Source organism: Opisthocomus hoazin, chromosome 17, assembly GCF_030867145.1.
Source record: "Opisthocomus hoazin isolate bOpiHoa1 chromosome 17, bOpiHoa1.hap1, whole genome shotgun sequence".
Lineage (NCBI taxonomy): Eukaryota > Metazoa > Chordata > Aves > Opisthocomiformes > Opisthocomidae > Opisthocomus > Opisthocomus hoazin.
The window spans coordinates 4,804,069-4,823,086 of NC_134430.1; the positions used below are offsets into that span (position 1 = coordinate 4,804,069).

At 66.1% G+C, this 19,018-nt stretch overlaps 2 protein-coding genes across 3 annotated transcripts; both read left to right on the forward strand.

Moving 5' to 3' along the window:
- The first annotated feature begins 350 nt into the window (after positions 1-350).
- On the forward strand, positions 351-9,327 carry LOC142363423 (digestive cysteine proteinase 1-like). 2 transcript variants are annotated; one of them, XM_075437920.1, is made up of 11 exons: positions 351-642; positions 4,417-4,476; positions 4,703-4,795; positions 4,909-5,081; positions 5,811-6,054; positions 6,131-6,326; positions 6,436-6,629; positions 7,641-7,732; positions 7,819-7,980; positions 8,611-8,800; positions 8,994-9,327. In XM_075437920.1, the coding sequence occupies exons 1-11, from the start codon at positions 477-479 to the stop codon at positions 9,179-9,181; spliced, it is 1,758 nt and encodes a 585-aa protein (XP_075294035.1). In that variant the 5' UTR covers positions 351-476; the 3' UTR covers positions 9,182-9,327. The 2 variants fall into 2 exon arrangements, with proteins under 2 accessions (XP_075294035.1, XP_075294036.1); XM_075437921.1 differs by lacking the exon at positions 351-642 and adding an exon at positions 2,779-2,845.
- A 1,462-nt stretch (positions 9,328-10,789) lies between these two features.
- Positions 10,790-15,747, forward strand: LOC142363437 (digestive cysteine proteinase 1-like). Its single transcript, XM_075438012.1, has 11 exons — positions 10,790-10,838; positions 11,338-11,397; positions 11,646-11,738; positions 11,873-12,045; positions 12,658-12,898; positions 13,321-13,522; positions 13,617-13,810; positions 13,931-14,022; positions 14,109-14,270; positions 15,172-15,361; positions 15,560-15,747. The coding sequence occupies exons 1-11, from the start codon at positions 10,790-10,792 to the stop codon at positions 15,745-15,747; spliced, it is 1,644 nt and encodes a 547-aa protein (XP_075294127.1).
- The last annotated feature ends 3,271 nt before the right edge of the window (positions 15,748-19,018 follow it).

Below are 19,018 nucleotides of genomic sequence, written 5' to 3' on the forward strand. Positions count from 1 at the left end.
GATGGATGGATGGGGGGGTGGGGGGGGGTCTCCGGGGTGGGGGGGTCTCCGGGGTGGGGGGGTCCCCAGCAGCATGGGGGGACTCCGCTGAGGGTCCCCGGGCGCTGCCTGCCGGGGTCGTGCGGGGGGATAGCCGGCTGTGCGGGAGCCAGCTCCGCTCCCGCAGCCAGTCTGGGTCAGGGTGGGGGGCTGCCTGCACCCCCCCCCCCTCGAGCACCCACCGCCCCCCTGACCCCCCCCCCCCCCCAAAGCCAGCATCCCCGGGCAGGGGCAGCATGCCGCTGTGACCCTACGGGGGGGCAAGAATGAAGGTGACCCTCTGACGGCAGAGCACCCACCGCAGCCCCCCACCCTCCGGGCAGGGGGTCTCTGCGGGGACGGGGCGAACCCGGGGCAGGGCGAGCGGCCCACCTTACCCGGCGGATGGCAGCCAGCTTGGGACCGTGTTCCAGGGGGGTCCCACATGTCCCCCCAGGATGGGGTGCAGCTCCCGGCCAGCTCCAGCAGTTGCTGTGGCCACCGGTAGCCCACCAGACGCCGGACCCCTCCTTACCCCTTGGCCAGGGAAAGCTGCCGGTGGGACAACCCCGAAATTCGGCGCCAGTCGCACGGACCCACAAACTCCAGCCAGCTCTGGGAGAGGTAAGACCCCCAGCACCCCGCCTGAGCCCCCCTGAACCCTGTCTGAGCCCCTCTGCACCCTGCTTGGGCCCCCCTGAACCCTGTCTGAGCCCCCCTGCACCCTGCCTGAGCCCCCCAGCACCCTGTCTTTGCCCCCCTGCACCCTACTTCAGCCCCTCTGCACCCTGCCTGAGCCCCCTGCACCCTGTTTGTCCCCCCTGCACCCTGTCCGGGCCCCCCTGCACACTGAGCCCCCCTGCACCCTGCCTGAGCCCCCCTGCACCCTGTTTGTCCCCCCTGCACCCTATCTGGCCCCCCTTGCACCCTGCCTGAGCCCCCTGCACCCTGCCTGAGACCCTCTGCACCCTGTTTGTCCCCCCTGCACCCTATCTGGCCCCCCTTGCACCCTGTCTGAGCCCCCTGCACCCTGCTTGAGCCCCCCTGCACCCTGCCTGGGCTCCCAGGGGCACCCACCCCACAGAGAGCACCTCAAGCTTTTGGCACCCTGACCCCCGGATCAAGGGGGTCTCAGTGGGGGGTCCCTTGCTGGGGGAACCCCCATGCTGACGCGGGGTGCACGGCAGCTGCCTCTTCACGGCCAGACCTCCCCAGCTGGAAACGCCCTTCGCATCCCCACCTGGGCCCGATCCTGCGCAGCCCCCCGGCCCCCAGCCACCCTCCCGCCACAGGAGATGGTGACAGCGAGGGGCTGGTGATATTTTTATGCACCCCCCGCCGCAGTTTCCGGCGTGGGGCCGTGCTCCCAAGGCGGGGGTGTGAGGTGGGGGTGCGTGGGGAGGGCAGGGGGCTGCGGTCGTGCTCTGGCCCGGAGCTGGCAGCATCCTGGCTCAGCCACCCTGACCCCCAGCGTGGCAAGGCTGATCGTGGGCTCGTGGGTGGGCGTCCTTCCCCATCTCTCCGGAGCCTTCCTCCTCCTCCTCCTCGCCCTGCGGTTAGCCCTGGCAGGCTGACCGCTTTCCTGTGTGATGATGAGTCCGGCCCCGGTGTTTCCTGTTCTCACGGGGGGGTCAAGGTTGGTGGAGGTCCAGGGTCCTCACCGGGATGGGGACGTGTCCCCTGGGCTGCTGCCACACTTACCTTGTCACCCCCTGACACGTCCTGGGGACAGCGTGGATCACAGCTCCCTTTTAATCCTGGTTTTGGGGGCTTTTGGGGCTCTCTGGGCCTTGCTGGGGGGGGGTTCAGACCCTGGCAGGGACAGAGCCAGCCCTGCCAGTGTCCCTGGGAGGGGACAGGGCGCAGCAGGGACGGGCTCCCCCATCCCTGGGGGGTCACAGCCTGGCATGGGACATCCCCTTGGGGGGGGCAGGCAGCCTTGCCAGGCGGGCTCCCCGCCTGCTCCCCATGTGCAGGGTGGCAATGGCGGGGGGTGGCATATAAATTGTCCCCTGGCAGTGTCCCCATGGTCTGCCCCCTCTGCCTGGGGGGCTGGAAACCCGGCAGCGAGGGGCGGGGGAAGCCCCCCCAGCCCTCAGAGGCAGGTCCGTGCCTCAGTTTCCCTCCTTGCAGACAGAGAGGCTGACCAGCGAGTGGGGTGGGGGGTGACACGCACCGCTTACAGCCCCCTGCCCAAACCCGGGGGGCCCACGTTTCCCTGCGCCCCGCGGCTGCCTCAGCCCTCCTTCCCTTCAAGCCCCCCCAGCAGAAGGTTCCCAGTGCTCCCAGTCTCAGGGCTCGGCTCGTTAACGCCGAGCCGCTCGCAGCCCTGGCCCTCCGCTATGGGTCCTGCCTGCTGCCCATCACCCCGGCATCGGGGCTGCGGGGAGAAGAGATCCGAGGCTCCCCCCTTGCACCCCTGCGCAAGGAGGGGACGCACAGCCCCCAGCACCCCATTTATTTCCCCCCCCAGCCCTGGGGGGGAGGCCCACGAATCCTTCCAGTCCGCACCCCCCACCCACGCCGCTCCCGGCTTTTTGGGGCTCATCCTGCACCTCCCGTCGCCCCGCAGCACCCAGCGTTGCTCCATCTCCCTCCGCGGGTCCCTGCCGAGACACGCTCTCCCCGGCGAGCACCCCGGGGTGCCCGGCCCCCCGCGCACCCACATGATGCCGGCTCCTTCCCTCCTCCGGGGAGGGCCCCGACTTCTCCGTTGGCTCTGCCGGGTTCCACCGGCTCCGGCTTCAAGGCGAGAGCTGGTGCTGGGTGGTGAGGATGGGTGTTCTCCGCTGGCTCGTAGCCTCTGCGCTCTGCATCGCCGTCCGGGGTGAGTCTGTCACCCCATGGCACCCCGTGTCCTCCTGGGGACACCCCGGGGGTGGGAGCTGGGGGCACCCGGGCAGCTCTCGCCTCCCCATCGCGACGCAGCCTGGGGAAGTGGTTGCTTGCTTGCTGGGTCCCCAAACTGGCAGTTCCCCCAGGAGATATGAGTTGGGGGGGTGGTAAAAGGGGGGGGGGGTGGGGAACGAGTGCCTGGAGGTCTTGGTGGGGCTGAGGGGGGTGAAAGTAGGGCTAAATTGAGCCAGATGGGCTGTAACAGGCACACAAGCCCGAGCCGTTCCCTGGCTTTGCTGCCTGCCAAGAGCAGGCAGGGAGTCCGGGCAGGCTGCTGGGGGTGGTGGTGGGGGACCGTGCCCCCGCGGGACAGAATCACAGGATGACAGGGGTTGGCAGGGCCCTCTGGGGATCCCCCAGCCCAGCCCCCTGCCCAAGCAGGGTCACCCAGAGCAGGCTGCACAGCACCGCGTCCAGGCGGGGCTGGAATATCTCCAGAGAAGGAGACTCCCCAGCCCCTCTGGGCAGCCTGGGCCAGGGCTCCGTCACCCTCAGAGGGAAGAAGTTCTTCCTCGGGTTCAGCTGGAGCTTCCTCTGCTTCAGTTTGTGCCCGGTGCCCCTTGTCCTGTCGCTGGGCACCGCTGGAAAGAGTCTGGCCCCATCCTGACCCCCACCCTGCAGATATTGATCGGCATTTCTAAGGTCCCCTTCTCTTCGCCAGGCTGACCAAGCCCAGCTCCCTCAGCCTCTCCTCGTAGGAGAGATGCTCCAGTCCCCTCATCATCCTCGTAGCCCTCCGCTGGACTCTCTCCCCTTTCCCGGGTGGACGTAAAGCTGAGCAGGGTTGGGGGGTTGCTGGATCCATCGCTGCTCCTCCCGCTGCGGGCACCGTCTGTGGGTGCCCAGACCCTGGGTGCAACTGGCACCCACGGGACGGGCTGGGGTGCAGGCAGCGAGCGCTGCCCGTCCCTGCCTGCCCCGGGTTTGGGGTGCAGGAGCAGAGCCGGGTGCAGTCGCAGCTGCCCCAGGGGCTGGGCATGGGGCAGGCGCTGCCGGATCGCTCCCGGCGAGGAGGAGGATGGTGACGGGTGTGTTAGCGTGGGGTTGCACAAGCTGGGAGCCCCGGGGGAGGATGAGGAGGTCACTGGGAGATGCCAAGCGGGACCAGCCATCTCCCCAGCACCCCTCATCCATGCCCTGCTTGTCGGGGGGCAGCTTGGCTGCATCCCCCCCTTGGAAACATCGCCAAAAGCCACGGCCACCAGCCCTGGGGTGCCACTGCCTTGCACGGGGACACCACCCAACAGCCACCCCGGCAGCTGGGGGTCTCCGGGGGTGCCACATCGCAGGGCTGGCTCCAGTGGCAGGTCATGGCACGGTGCCGACCCTGGATCCAGCCCTGGGAGGGGGTCGGTGCGTCGGCGTCCTTTGCCCGTGCCACTGGTGGGCTCGTGGAGCTGCTTTCGGCTGAGCCCCCTCGCCCCGCGCAGGAGGGGCTGTGGGGAAGGGGAGCGCTGGGGGGGGAACAGCCCCCGCTCACCCCTGCCCCTCTCTGCCTTCCAGGACAGGACCATGGGCTCTCCCGCTCACCCCCTCAGTTCGGCTCCATCTACCACGTCCGAGGTAAGGGGACCCCGCTGCGCCCTTTGCTGGGGGGGAGCAGAGGATGCTCAGCACCGGGCAGGACTGGGCCATCCCAGTACCAAACTGGGGCGGCTTCCCTGCCCGGCACCCATGGGGATGGCGGCTCGGTCGGCTGCGGGTCTGCAGGTGCTGGGGAGCTCGGGGAGGGATGTCGGGGTGCTGAGGCCTCAGGGCTGACCCGTGCCCTGCGCTGGGGACCCCGCAGGCGTCATTAACCTGCCCTACGCCGAGATCGAGGAGCCCTTCGAAGCCTGGTACAACCTGACGGGAAATAAGAGCCGGATCCAGTACTACGAGGGTAAGCATCCCTCTGCTCCGGGCTGTGCCCGTCCCGCACCGGCCCCATCCCCGTGCAAAGGGAGGACGTGGGCAGGACCACCGTGCCTCAGTTTCCCCTTCCTGCTGGCGCAGGGCAGGTGATAACCTACCAGCTGGCAGCGGTGAAGCCCTACGGGATGCGGTACAAGATCACGCCGGAGACCACCGAGAAGGAGGTGAACACCAGGAGATGCTTCCAGCTGCCCGGCTCCAAGGAGGACGTGGTCAAGGCTCAGAGCGTCTTCCCCAGCATTGATGGCTTCAAGGTGAGGGAGCCGGAGCCTGGATCCGAGCGCTGCCCGGAGCATCTCCGGCTCTGGGCAGGGGTGCTGGGCAGCTGGAGATGCTCCTCTCCGTCCCAGGGGTGCAGGGTGGGTGCTGGGACCGGCCAGGACATGCCCCCGCACCCCGGGGCACAGGGAGGGTCACTTCCCCGCCCGGATCGGGGCCGGACTCCCGGCTCCTTTCCCAATCCCAGCAGCCGTGTTGGGACACGTCGCAGCCCACACGAACGCCGGAGTTTCGGGACGGCTCGGGCAAGTCGCTGCACGGCGGCTCAGCTCCCGCCGGCCCCAGCCTCCGGCAGCGCTGGGTGCAGGAGGGGTGCAGCACGTGAGCAGCGGGGACAGCGAGCTGTCACCGAGCCAGACACCGAGCCGGACACGTGTCCGCAGGGCGAGAGCTTGGAAAGACCCAGGAAAAACCCAGAGCCTTTTGGAGGGGGGGTGTGCAGCCAGGGCCCCTGCTATGGGTGCATGGTGGGGTGTCCCCCGGGGGTCTGTCCTGCTGCACCCCGAATCCTTGCCCCGTGGCTGTGTGCTGAGGCCACGCGGGTGCTGGATCCAGCCCCAGAGCCCGGCGCGGGCTGGTGCAAGGTGCTGTACGCGCACCGGGAGTAACGGGCTCCTGCGAAGGCGCTGGGTGGGAAGCAGCAAGGACGAGGGGTGATGCGGGGTGCCCACCCAGAGCCCCCCTCTGACACCGCGTCCCCCCAGTTCCTGCGGGAGGAGTACCACCGGGGCCGGTACTGCGCCGTCTGGCAGAACGTCACCCACTGGGCGCAGAAGAAGAACATCTACACGCTGTGGGTCACCAACTCCAGCTGCGGGGTGGCCCCCGTCCACTACGAGATGCGGGGCTACAACAGCCTGCTGGGCTCCCACTACGACAAGTACGAGATCTCCTACACCGACTTCGACAACAGCTTCCCCCCCTCCGTCTTCGACCTCCCCATTAACGGTGAGCCAGGGAGGGTCCCCCCGCCCCGCCATGCCCGTGGGGCTTGGGATGATGGCATCCCCTCCTTCCTCCCCAGAGACGAAGAAGTGCGGGGACCTGCCGGGGAGCGCGGTGGAGCACCGGGTGCTGGCAAACCCCATGGAGGACCTGGTGGGACGGCGCCAGCCCTGGGCCCACGAGGTTTTCCACCACTACCGCAGGCGGCTGGGGCGGAGGTACGGCTCCGTGCGGGAGCTGGAGCACAGGCAGAGCATCTTCGTGCACAACATGAGGTACGGGCGGACCGGGGGGATGCCGACCGCCATCCCCGGGGGGCTGCACCGCTGCTGGGGTGGGAGGCGGTGGCGGTGCCGGCTGATGCCATCCCTGCCGCGACGGCAGGTTCGTGCACTCGAGGAACCGTGCCGCGCTCTCCTACACGCTGGCCTTGAACCACCTGGCCGACCGCACGCCCCAGGAGCTGGCCGCCCTGCGGGGCCGTCGCCGCAGCGGGGCTCCCAACAACGGGCAGCCCTTCCCCACCGAGCTCTACGCCGGCCTCATCCTCCCCGAGAGCCTCGACTGGCGAATGTACGGTAGGTGCAGGGTCGGGGGGACTGGGTCTCGCTGTTGGGGTGCTGCGGGGTGGGGTGAGGATGGCAACCCTAATGGCTCCCCAGTTCAGGAAACATGAGGAGCTACTGGAGAGAGTCCAGCGGAGGGCTACGAGGATGATGAGGGGACTGGAGCATCTCTCCTATGAGGAGAGGCTGAGGGAGCTGGGCTTGTTCAGCCTGGAGAAGAGAAGGCTGAGAGGGGACCTTAGAAATGCCTACAAATATCTGCAGGGGGGGGGTCAGGAGGACGGGGCCAGACTCTTTCCAGTGGTGCCCAGCGACAGGACAAGGGGCAACGGGCACAAACTGAAGCCGAGGAAGCTCCAGCTGAACCCGAGGAAGAACTTCTTCCCTCTGAGGCTGACGGAGCCCTGGCCCAGGCTGCCCAGGGAGGTTGTGGAGTCTCCTTCTCTGGAGATATTCCAGCCCCGGCTGGACGCGGTGCTGTGCAGCCTGCTCTGGGTGACCCTGCTTGGGCAGGGGGTTGGGCTGGGTGACCCACAGAGGGCCCTGACAACCCCTGCCATGCTGGGATCCTGGAGGATGCTGTGCCCAGGCAGTGAGGGGTCCTCAGCCACAGCCCGAGCGAGCTGCCCCGCTCTCCATCACCATGCAGCCTGCATCTCCCCGTGGTCCCTGCTCTGCTCAGTGACTGGGAGGTGGAGGGAAGGGGCTGATCCAGCACGAGGCAGCTCGGCCGCACTCGGCCCTTGTTCAGCCTGCCCAGATGTGAGGTGGTGCCACATCTGGCTTCCCCTCGTGCCCCCATCAGCTGGGAGCGACGCCCGCAGAGCTTGCCCCAACCCAAGGGCAGGGGTCCCGCAGGTTTGCTGGTGCCTTCGCCTCCCCTCTCCCCAATCAGCACCGAGCCCTGGCTGCTCTGCCTCTGGGAGCACACTGAGTCCTCGACTCCTGCCTCAGTTTCCCTCCTACCTGCCCTCGTCCCCCGGTGCCACCCCGGCCTCTCACCCCTCGTCCCGCCGTCCCCAGGCGCCGTGACCCCCGTGAAGGACCAGGCGGTCTGCGGGTCCTGCTGGAGCTTCGCAACGACGGGCGCGATGGAGGGTGCCCTCTTCCTCAAGGTGAGAGCGGGGCCGTGCCCCGCGGCGATGCCCGGGGTGCCTGGATGCTGCCCGGCCCCATCCCCGCAGCGTGTCCCCCCCCGCAGACCGGCGTGCTGACCCCCCTGTCCCAACAAGTCCTCATCGACTGCTCCTGGGGCTTCGGGAACTACGCCTGCGACGGGGGCGAGGAGTGGCGAGCCTACGAGTGGATCAAGAAACACGGTGGCATCGCCAGCACCGAGTCGTACGGCAACTACAGGGGGCAGGTGAGGGCGGCCCCATGTCCCTGCCGGGGTCCCCCAGCTCTTGGGATGTGCCCCCCGAGCTCAGCTTTAAAGCCGTGGGGGGGGACCAGGGTCGGTCAGAGGTGCTAACGGGCGCTGGACGTGGGGACATCACCTTGTTCCCAAGGCACCAGGCTCCCCGTGGTTCAAAGCACAGCCCAAAGCCAAGCCCCAGGACTCAGCCAGGTGGTTTCATCACCACCTGCCTCAGTTTCTCCTCTTGCAAAACAAGGACAAGGCTCCTCCACCCATGGGTGAGGCCACGGGTCCCTCTGTACCCTGGGGTACAGGGATGGAGCGGGGCTGCCTGGGGACAGGGACGTGGCTGCAAGACGTGGGCAACAGCCCCCCGAGGGCTTCGGGTGCAGAGCCAGCTCCCCACGCTGCGTGCGGGCAACGCCGTGTCCCTGCAGCGACCGGGAAAACACCCCCACCATGGTGGGCAGGGGAGGACAGAGGGACCACAGCCGGGACGCTGTCACAGCCCGAGTCCCAGATCACTCCCTGCATCGAAGCAGAGCTGCACGGGGGCAGGCACGGTGGGCAGGGTCCCACCTAGGGGACCTGGGGGCTCCTGATGACACAGTGTGTGTCCCTCCCCGGGTGCCGCAGAATGGCTTGTGCCACTACAACCAGTCGGAGATGCTGGCCAAGATCACGGGCTACGTCAACGTCACCTCGGGCAACATCACAGCGGTCAAAACCGCCATCTACAAGCACGGCCCCGTGGCCGTCAGCATCGACGCCTCGCACAAGACCTTCTCCTTCTATTCCAACGGCGTCTACTATGAGCCCAAGTGCGGTGAGTCGGGTGGCACACGGGGCATGGGAGGACCGGGGTGCCCAACGAGATGCCAGGACACCCCAGATCCCTCCGCCTTGCTGAGTAGCTTGGGCAGGGGTGGAGGAGGGAACCGGCAGCCCCGGGAGCAGGGATGCTCTCCGGACGGGGATGCTCTCCAGACAAAAACCATCTCCCGTGTTGTTCCCTGTAGCGAACAAGGTGGGAACGCTGGACCACGCGGTGCTGGCCGTGGGCTACGGGGTCCTGCAGGGAGAGACCTACTGGCTCATCAAGAACTCCTGGTCCACGTACTGGGGCAACGACGGCTACATCCTCATGGCCATGAAGGACAACAACTGCGGCGTGGCCACCGAAGCCACATACCCCATCCTGGCCTGAGCCACCTCTCGGCTCCGCAGGGACAGCCTTTGGCGATGCTCTCAGCACCCATCCCTGGATTAGCCCCGTTGGTGTGAGCCGTCACGCAGGAGGAAGCTGGGAACACAGCGGCACAGGGCCACGGGGTGCTGGACAAGGGGCTGGATGGGGACCCAGCTGCGGGCTTGCCAATAAAGACCCTGGAAAAACAGTTTTCTCTGTCCTGTGGGACCGCAGGGGCCTCCCGGGGAGGGGACGGTGCCCGCCTGGCAGAGCCAGCTGGGTCTGGCAGGCAGCCCCAGACTCCCGGGGCGAGGGGAGCGGCTTTCGGAGCACAAACAACCCCAGGGATTTCTGCTGAGACGAGAAATTCCTGGCGCTGGGTGTTGGGGAGGAGGGAAGGCATCCACCCTCTGCCCCACTGCCCCGGTCCCTGTTGTGGCTACGGGTGGGGACGTCACCGGCGGTGTTTGCCGATGCCACGAGCCGGGCTCTCCTCCACCGAGTGCTCCCAGCCTGGACTGGAGACGGGGAGCGGGATGGGTGCACCCTGCAGACAGGGTGGGAAGGTCTCTCTGCCCTGACCCTGGTGGGCTCCCATCTTTGCTGGTACCTCCTCATGGCAAGAGGCACCTTGGGCAGGACGTGCCGGCGTGCCGCGCTGGCAGGGGTGGTGGTCCCCGGGGAGATGCTGCCGCAGGGGGAGCATCAGCCCAGCCCTCGCACCCAGGGGTGCAGCCGAATCGCGCCCGGCTCGTCCCCGGCGGCGCGTGCGGCCAGCCCGCCCCGAGCCCTTATCGGCGTTGCTTTGGGCTCGGGCGGCCCCGCGGGCGCTCGCCGTCGCCTTGGGCTGGGGGCCAGCTGGACGTGCAGCCAGCGGCAGGGGTGAAGGCCACGCTGCTGCGGTGACAGCACCACTCTCCTCCTCGGGTCTGTTTGTCCACGGAGCTCCCGACATTTCATCTGCACCTTCCCCCTTTTTCCAATTAAACCCCGCTAATTGCAGCCCTGGGCTTGCCCTGAGGGTACATCCAGAAGGATGGGGGGATGCCAACGGCCCCCATCTCCCCAGCGCTGCCTTTGGTGGGGACACCCTGGCTCCTGTCCCAGGAGGGCAGGGAGCACCCAGAGGGGCTCCGGGGTGCCTGGCAGGGTCTCGCTGCACCTCCTCGCCCCAGGGTTTTGGAGATGCTCCCCCTGCTCGCAGCACCCCGCATGCAGCAAAGCCCGGCTGCAGACTGCTGCGCAGGGTGGGTGGGAGCGCAGGGACACCCCCAGCACCCACCCCCAGCCCCCCCAGGCCAGGGGTCACCCACCTTCTCTCCAGGGGATGGCCCTGCCATGGGGTACCAATGCCCGCAGGGGTCTGGGTCCCACCCTGCTCCCCCACCCCAAGCCCCACAAGCAGACAGCATCAGCACCCACCCTGCTGGGGGTGCGAAAGGCACCCATGGGTGCCCACGGTGGGGCAGGGGGGCAACACAAAGCCACGCCTCCCCCTTGGTCTAGCCCCAGCCCAGCGATGGACGGGGCTTTGCCTGTTGGCTGCTGGCAGCTCCCTGCCCACCCAGGAGTGGTATTTAAGGCACCCGTGGGTGCAGGGCAGCAGCGTGGGCTGGGGTGCGCAGGATGGAGGGGCTGGGCTGGCTGCTGGTGCTGGGGGCTGCCGTGGTGCTGGGTGAGCCCCCGCTCTGGCTGAGCTTTGGGGGGTGGGATGGATGTCGTGCCCCTGTCACGGGGCGATGCCTTCATGCCCCTCAGCCTGGGCACTGCGGTGGGGGTCCGCACCCTGGGAGCGGGGTGCTCTGCCCCTGTCCCCACACCCGGAGCAGTGCAGGGGCAGTGGGCATGCTCAGTGTGTGGCACACGGGGGTGCATACTGTGCCCCTCATACCCTGGGGCGTGCGTGGGGGCTTTGGGGTGCCCCTGAGCTGGCTGCACCCCGGGGAGAGTGGGGATGGTGCAGTGGGGACCGCCAGCTTGGGGACCCCCAATGTCTGCCCTGCCCGGGCGGGTGGGAGCCCAGTTCAGGCTCCCCCGGGTCTGTCCCCCTCTCTGTCCCCCTCTCCCAGGGGACAGCGAGCCAGGGACCAGCCCCGCCGCCGGCCCTCGCTGCGGAGAGGTGGGTCAGCAGCAGCGTAAAGGGGTTTAGGGCTTGGTTTTGGTTTTTCTTCCAGGAGCAGAGTGCAAAGCTTCTCTGGAGACACCCACATTTGGGGACATCTACCATGTCACAGGTACCGCTCGGGGACGGGGCACCCTTCTGGGACATGCCCACGGGGGTCCCGCACCTCCGGCTGCCGGCTCCCACCTGGGGAAACCCAGGGCTGGGTGGGAGCAGGGGGTGATGCCGTGGGGCCCCGGGGTGCTCCCTGCCTTCCCCGTGCTCCCCTCCCAGCCGTGGGCTCGGGGCAGGGGGACAGGGCACGTCCCCGGGGCTCAGCCCCCCGCAGCCCCCCTGAGCCCAGCCCCGCTGTGCCCGCAGGAGTCCTCAGCCTGCCCTACGCCGAGATCAGGGAGCCCTTCGAAGCCTGGTACAACCTCACCGGGGGGAAGAGCCGCATCGAGTACTACGGCGGTGGGTCCCCTGACCCCTCAGCATCCCCCGCCTTCTGCCCCAGGACCTTCGGGTGCCTCAGCAAAGCCCTGGGAGCCACCACCATGCCGGCACCCGGGGGCTTGGCTTGACCTTAGCGCTGTCCCTGTCCCCAGGCCAAGTGGTCACCTACCAGTTTGGCTCCATCGAGCCGTTCGGAGCCAGCTTCAAGGTGACGCCGGAGACCACGGAGACAGAGGTCAATGTCCGCAAGTGCTTCCGCATCAACGGCACTGACAGGGACCTCATCACCCCGCAGAGCGTCTTCCCCAGCCTGGAGAACTTCAAGGTGAGGTCCCAGCATGGTCCTCCAGGATGCGGGATGAGGCAGGGGAGGGGACAAGGGACCTCCATGGGTACAGGGTGTTGGATGGCTACCTCTAAGCATGGTCTTCCAGGTTGCAGGATGGGGCAGGGAAGAGGATAAGGGACCTCCATCGGTACAGGGTGTTGGACGGCTACCTCTAAGCATGGTCCTTCAGGACGCGAGATGGGGCAGGGTACAGGGTTTTGGTTGGCTACCTCCAAGCATGGTCCTCCAGGACGTGAGATGGGGCAGGGGAGGGGACAAGGGACCTCCATGGATACAGGGTGTTGGATGGCTACCTCCAAGCATGGTCCTCCAGGATATGGGATGGGGCAGGGGAGGGGAGAAGGGACCTCCACGGATACAGGGTGCTGGACGGCTGCCTCCCTACGAGGGCAAGCAGCTGGGAGTGGGCAAATACAAGGCTGGATGCGGCCACGGGTGATGCAGGTAGAGGGGCTGCACCCAGCGTGGCATGACGCAGGACAGGGGGCCATGGCCGCGGGGTGCCCCAGCCCAGCAGGGGCGCGGTGCCGGGGTGCAGTGCCAGCGCCGGCGTGGCACGGCGGTCCCCGACGCGTGCGCTGGTCGCAGCGGCTGCGGGAGGAGCGCTTCCGCGGGCAGCGCTGCGCCGTCTGGCAGAACGTCTCCTACTGGGGCCGCAAGAAGAACGTCTACACGCTGCGGGTGGGCAGCTCGGCCCGCGGCCCCGTGCCCCTGCACTACGAGGTGCGCGGCTTCAACAGCCTCCTGGGCTCCCACTACGACAAGTACGAGATCGACTACTCCTCCTTCAGCCACCGCTTCCCCCCCAGCGTCTTCCGTCTCCCCGAGGGTGAGTGTCCCCGGCCACCCCGCAGCCCAGCCCGCTGCCGGTGCTGCCACCCGAACGCAGCACCCCTTCCACCTCTTTAATGTGGTTTATTTTCATTTTTATTCTTCAAGAACCTGATAATTGGGGTGAATTGGTTTGGTTGGGAAAAAATCACAGGAGAAATGTAATGAACATTGGTGGCTGGAGCGGTGCGGGTGCTTTCCCGGTGCTGGCTCCTCCGTGCCGGAGCGCAGGGTGCTGGGTGGGGCGGTGGGTGCCCGGGAGCCAGCTGCGGTGTAGGCGCAGATGTCCCCTGCGTGCACGTGTCTCTACGGGATGGACAGCCCCAAAGGTTTTGGGGGTGACTGTGCCTCCCAGCTGGGGTGCTGGGAGAGCCTGTCCCCGCTCGGGAGGCATCAGCCGCCCTCCGTGCCTCGTGGCAGGGGTGCAGTGCGAGCAGTGGCCCGCGCCCGGCCCCGAGCACCGCATCGCGGCCAACCCCATGCAGGAGTTTGTGGGGAGGGCGCCGGAGACGGACCACGTCCACCACCGCCTCTTCCACCGCTACAAGGAGCGGTTCGGGAAGAGCTACGGCAGCGAGGAGGAGCACGAGCATCGCAAGCGCGCCTTCATCCATAACATGCGGTACGGGATGCCACGGGGATGGGCTTGGGGGGGGGGTGTCTCAGGGCAGCGTGGTCCCCCGCTCCCCTCTTGCAGCATCTCCGCTCCGCTGCAGCTTCGTGCACTCGAGGAACCGCGCCGCGCTCTCCTACACGCTGGCCTTGAACCACCTGGCCGACCGCACGCCCCAGGAGCTGGCCGCCCTGCGGGGCCGTCGCCGCAGCGGGGCTCCCAACAACGGGCAGCCCTTCCCCACCGAGCTCTACGCCGGCCTCATCCTCCCCGAGAGCCTCGACTGGCGGCTCTACGGTGAGGACGGAGCCGGTGCCACCAGCGCGTGAGCCCGGGGCATGCACGAGGCTGCTGTGCATGGCGATGGCCGGCATCCTCTGCTGCTCGGTTAAACGTGTCCCCTCCCGCCGTCCCCAGGCGCCGTGACCCCCGTGAAGGACCAGGCGGTCTGCGGGTCCTGCTGGAGCTTCGCGACGACGGGCGCGATGGAGGGTGCCCTCTTCCTCAAGGTGAGAGCGGGGCCGTGCCCCGCGGCGATGCCCGGGGTGCCTGGATGCTGCCCGGCCCCATCCCCGCAGCGTGTCCCCCCCCGCAGACCGGCGTGCTGACCCCCCTGTCCCAACAAGTCCTCATCGACTGCTCCTGGGGCTTCGGGAACCAGGCGTGCGATGGGGGTGAGGAGTGGCGAGCCTACGAGTGGATCCTGAAGCACGGTGGCATCGCCAGCACCGAGTCCTACGGGCCCTACCTGGGGCAGGTGAGGGTGGCAGCGCCGCTCGGGGGAAGCAGTGCCACCCCCTCTCCAACCATTCTCCCCCTGGTTCTCCCAAATCAGCCATAGAATCACAGAATCACAGAATGTTCGGGGTCGGAAGGGCCTTCTGTGGGTCACCCAGCCCAACCCCCTGCCCAAGCAGGGTCACCCAGAGCAGGCTGCACAGCACCGCGTCCAGGCGGGGCTGGAATATCTCCAGAGAAGGAGACTCCACAGCCTCCCTGGGCAGCCTGGGCCAGGGCTCCGTCACCCTCAGAGGGAAGAAGTTCTTCCTCGGGTTCAGCTGGAGCTTCCTCTGCTTCAGTTTGTGCCCATTGCCCCTTGTCCTGTCGCTGGGCACCACTGGAAAGAGTCTGGCCCCGACCTCCTGACCCCCACCCTGCAGATCTTTAGAGGCATTTCTAAGGTCCCCTCTCAGCCTTCTCTTCTCCAGGCTGAACAAGCCCAGCTCCCTCAGCCTCTCCTCGTAGGAGAGATGCTCCAGTCCCCTCATCATCCTCACAGCCCTCTGCTGGGCTCTCTCCAGTAGCTCCTCATCTTTCTTGAACTGGGGAGCCCAGCACTGGACACAGCACTGCAGATGGGGCCTCACCAGGTCAGTGTAGAGCGGGAGGAGAACCTCCCTCGCCCTGCTGCCCACACTCCTCCTAATACATCCCAGGATCCCGTTAGCTTTCTTGGCAGCCAGGGCACACTGCTGGCTCATGGTCACCCTGTCGTCCACCAGGACACCACCCTTTTGGCAGCAGATGGAGGGTCTACTTTGGTTTACGCATGCTCCATCCAAGCCGTCCCCTTCCCTTCTTCCCCCTTGCCAGGGTGGGTCAGACCCCCGACCTGTCCTGGGACCCTGGTGCCACCTCAGCCTCCCTTCCCCCTCCAGAATGGCTACTGCCACTGCAACCAGTCGGAGCTGGTGGCCCAGCTCGCCGGCTACGCCAGCGTGGAGCCGGGCAGTGCCACGGCGCTGAAGGCTGCGCTGGTCAAGCACGGCCCCGTGGCCATCAACATCGACGCCTCGCACAAGTCCTTCGCCTTCTACGCCAACGGCGTCTACGAGGAGCCCCGCTGCGGTGAGTCCGGTCGGCCCCGGCGGCTCCGTGTCCTGCTCGCTGGGATGTGATCAGCAAAAAATGTTTGCAGGGTGGGATTTACCTCCCCGCTGAGCTCCCAGCTGGGGGATATGGGGCCACTCGCTGCATCGGGAATGACCTCCAGCTCCAAGGGATGGGGACTGAGGTGTCTCCGCTTTCTTCTCTCCTCCCGGCCAGGAAACGAGACGTCGGCGCTGGACCACGCGGTGCTGGCCGTGGGCTACGGGGTCCTGCACGGCAAGAGCTACTGGCTCATCAAGAACTCCTGGTCCACGTACTGGGGCAACAACGGCTACATCCTCATGGCCATGAAGGACAACAACTGCGGCGTGGCCACCGCTGCCTCCTTCCCCATCCTGGCCTGATGGGACACAGCCCCACATGTGCCCTGTCCCCTCCGTGTCCCGTTGATGTCCCCCTGGGTAGCTCCAGATGGAAGGGGGGCTGGCAGAGGGATGTGGGGCCCCGGGAGGTGGTTGTGGGGCAGAGGGTGGCAGCTCAGCCGCGAGGTCGGAGGATGCTCCCAGCCCTCTGGAGAGGTGTTTTACCATTTTGGCAATAAAAGCCTGTAGAAGTCATCCTGTTTGTCGTACTGGGGTGTCTTCTGCCAGCCCCAACCCAGCCCTTGTCACGACTGCCTTCCGCAGCCCTCTGTGTGATGAGTTTCACCCAATGCTCAGCCCACGCTCACCCATCTGGGTTACGTGTGCCCTAAGCCCAGAGTTTTCAGTGCCACCCCCACCAGTGCTGGCACCCCCTTCCCCGGCAGGGCGAGGGAGCCTGAATCCACTCTCGGAAGCTGGGCTGGGCTCAGGGCTCTCCTGTTCCCATCCGGACTCTGCTCCACCCTGGCAGCCGGCGTCAGGCCAGGAACAAGGGAGCTGCCCCTGCCAGAGCGAGCGGTCCCCATTGCCCGGTGCCTCTCGGACACCTTGGTCCTCTGCCCAGCCTCTCTCCAGCCTCCTATGTGGGGCAGTGCTTGGTGAATCAGTTTCCCCACCCATTTGGGGAGAAAGCAGAGCTCCTGGGGGTTTCCATGCTGCTGCCAACAGCGTACAGGATGGAGGGAGACAAAATGGACCCAAAGGAGACCCAAAGCTTATTTCATCCAGGATACTTCATGGAGGTTTTGTCCAACCTCCTGGGGAGCAGCCGGGCTCAGAGCTGCCACCCCAGAGCTGTCGCGCTCCTTTCTCTCCCCTCGCTCCAGTGCTTCACCCCAAAATCACACGGCCACGGGGAAGCCTGACTGGGAGCCGAGGGGTTGGCAAGGCCAGTGCTGCTGGTGGGGTGTCCAGGGTGGACACCAGTGCAGCGGGAAGGTTCACCCTCGGGGCTCTGGTGCCCTGCTCACGTCCACCCTGGGGATGGAGCCGGGCAGGGAGCACGGGTGGGCAGCCCAGAGCTCTGGGGTGGGAGCTGTCAGCACTGCTGGGCTCTGCCTTCCCAGTCTGAGAGCCCAGTTACCAGCCGGGCAGCTGGGGCGGGGAGCCTACAAAAGCGGAGAAGTCAGCCCTGGCTGGTACCAGCGTGCGGACGGGCTGCCTCTTCCCCCAGAACGGGTTTGTGGCGGCTGAGAAGTGACATCCCCCACGGCTACGCCATAATTTCATACAGCAAACGGCCGGGGTCGGCCATCGCGCTTCCTCGCTGCAAGCACCGGCCGGCGGCACCCAGGGAGCAGCGCTGCCTTCCAGGCGACGCGGTTGCTCCCAGTCGAGGGTGGCAGGTCACAATATTTTCTTGTTTTCCTTCACTCGTTCACCTGCTTATTTTACAATTTGCTGCAGTGATTTCTGAAGCGGTCTTTAATCATTCTCAGCAGGGGTGCTGACTCGAATTCATGTCTGGGAGAGAAACGATCACTGCGCAGGAATAACGTGGTTTATTCTGTGGGAGTCCGGGTCTCCAGATCTTTGATTCTTTCGACTGCAGTCAATAAAACACGCTTTGACTTTCAGGGAACCGTGACTTTCAGGCTCCTTTCGGATAGGTGATGTTCTGAATTTGCTGCTGAACACGCGGATGCCTTCGAGCGCTGGAGGTTCTGCACCCCCAGGAAGCATTTAGCAGGAGCCTGAAATTTTGCATTTGCGGCATTAGGAACAGCAGTTCTGAGCGTGGGTAGTTAAGGATGGCTGGAAACTTAAAAAAGATCCGCTTATTACACTTGAAAAATGAAAAAAGTATGGAAGGACATACCTGAAGAGAGGTTTGCTGTTTCCAGAGCCAGCCTTGGGTTCTGGCTCCCAGCCCGGGTGAGCTGCGACCTCCAGACTTCCCTCAACGCCCAAACCTCGGAGTCGGCCCAGGTTTTGCCGAGCACAGCAAAGAACCGCCACGCTGAACCCTGCTTTTTATTGAAAACCAAGCTGGCCTAAAGGTATGTGTTTAGGGCTTCCTTTGGAAGAGGCGCATTGCCTGCATACCCTGCATTTCCAGCTACGCAGGAAAACTCCCCAGATTTGGTACCTTGACGGCAAAACATCAGCTGAGGCTGGCGCTTTACGGGGAGCGAGCACTGCCCAGAGGGTGAAAGCCAAGAGGATTTGGCACCCACCTTCCACATACCCCCTTGAAAATCCCAACTTCCTCTGGGTCTGCAGGGTGAAGTAGTCCAAGCTGTCTCCAGAGGTCAGCTTCATGCTGCAAGCACAGGACTGGAAGTAGTCCATGGTGGCCAGCTTCCAGTCCTGTGCTCTGTCCTCTACTTGGTATCTCTCATGGTCCTCTGCCACCTTTAGGGTCTTCTCCTTGCTCAGTTGCGCCTTCCTGGCATCTGCCGGCCAAGAGGCTGGTGGTCAGGTCCTTGTAACTGGGCTTGGGCAATGTCTGCCTGCAAGCTGACCCCTGCAGAGGCAGTCCAAGCTGATGGTGGCTTTCATGCTGGAGGTGGGAGCCTGTCTGGCCACCTCGCAGGCTCTCCTGAGCCTCCAAACCACTCGTCCACTCCGCCTGATGCTCCCTTGATCCTTCATTCAACCATGAAGACGCCTACCAACCGGTTGTCATCACCTCCCAGGCGAACATCTCCAGCCACGACGTTCACCTCGACAATGTCTCTGTCTACAGTGAAGATGGAGATGCCGATGCCCCTCCTGGCCCCCACTAAAGATGAGGACACCGCGCTCTCCATCAAGGTGATGGAGGCTGAAGGCCAGGGCTGCTGACGTCTCATCGAAGCCCCTCAGCACAGTGACGCCGGCCATGACCCAGCATCTCTGGTGGCTTGAGCTGAGCTGGCACAGTGACAATCGCTTCTCCCGCCTGCCCCAGAGCAACTCATCCCCCGGGATGGGGACAGGAGCCTTGGGGCAATCCCAGCTCCATGCTGGGCCCCAGCCCACCCACCCTCGCAGAGCCCAGCGCTGGCCAGGACACGGGGAGCAAGCCAAGACAGAGCACACCGCCGCAAACAGCTCCCGAGAGGTGTTCTGTTGCCAGAGAAACGGCCTTTCTGTGGGTGAGAGCCTCCAGATCTGCGGGATCAATCTGTCCACACATCCAGAACCTCGGGGTGGGCCGAGTTTTGCCAAGCTAAATTATTCTCCGAGGAAGGGCGGCTGGGATTTCAGCTGGGTTTGGTTTTTCGCCCTGCCCTGGGCTGTCCTGGATACGGCGCTTCCCTCCGGAGGC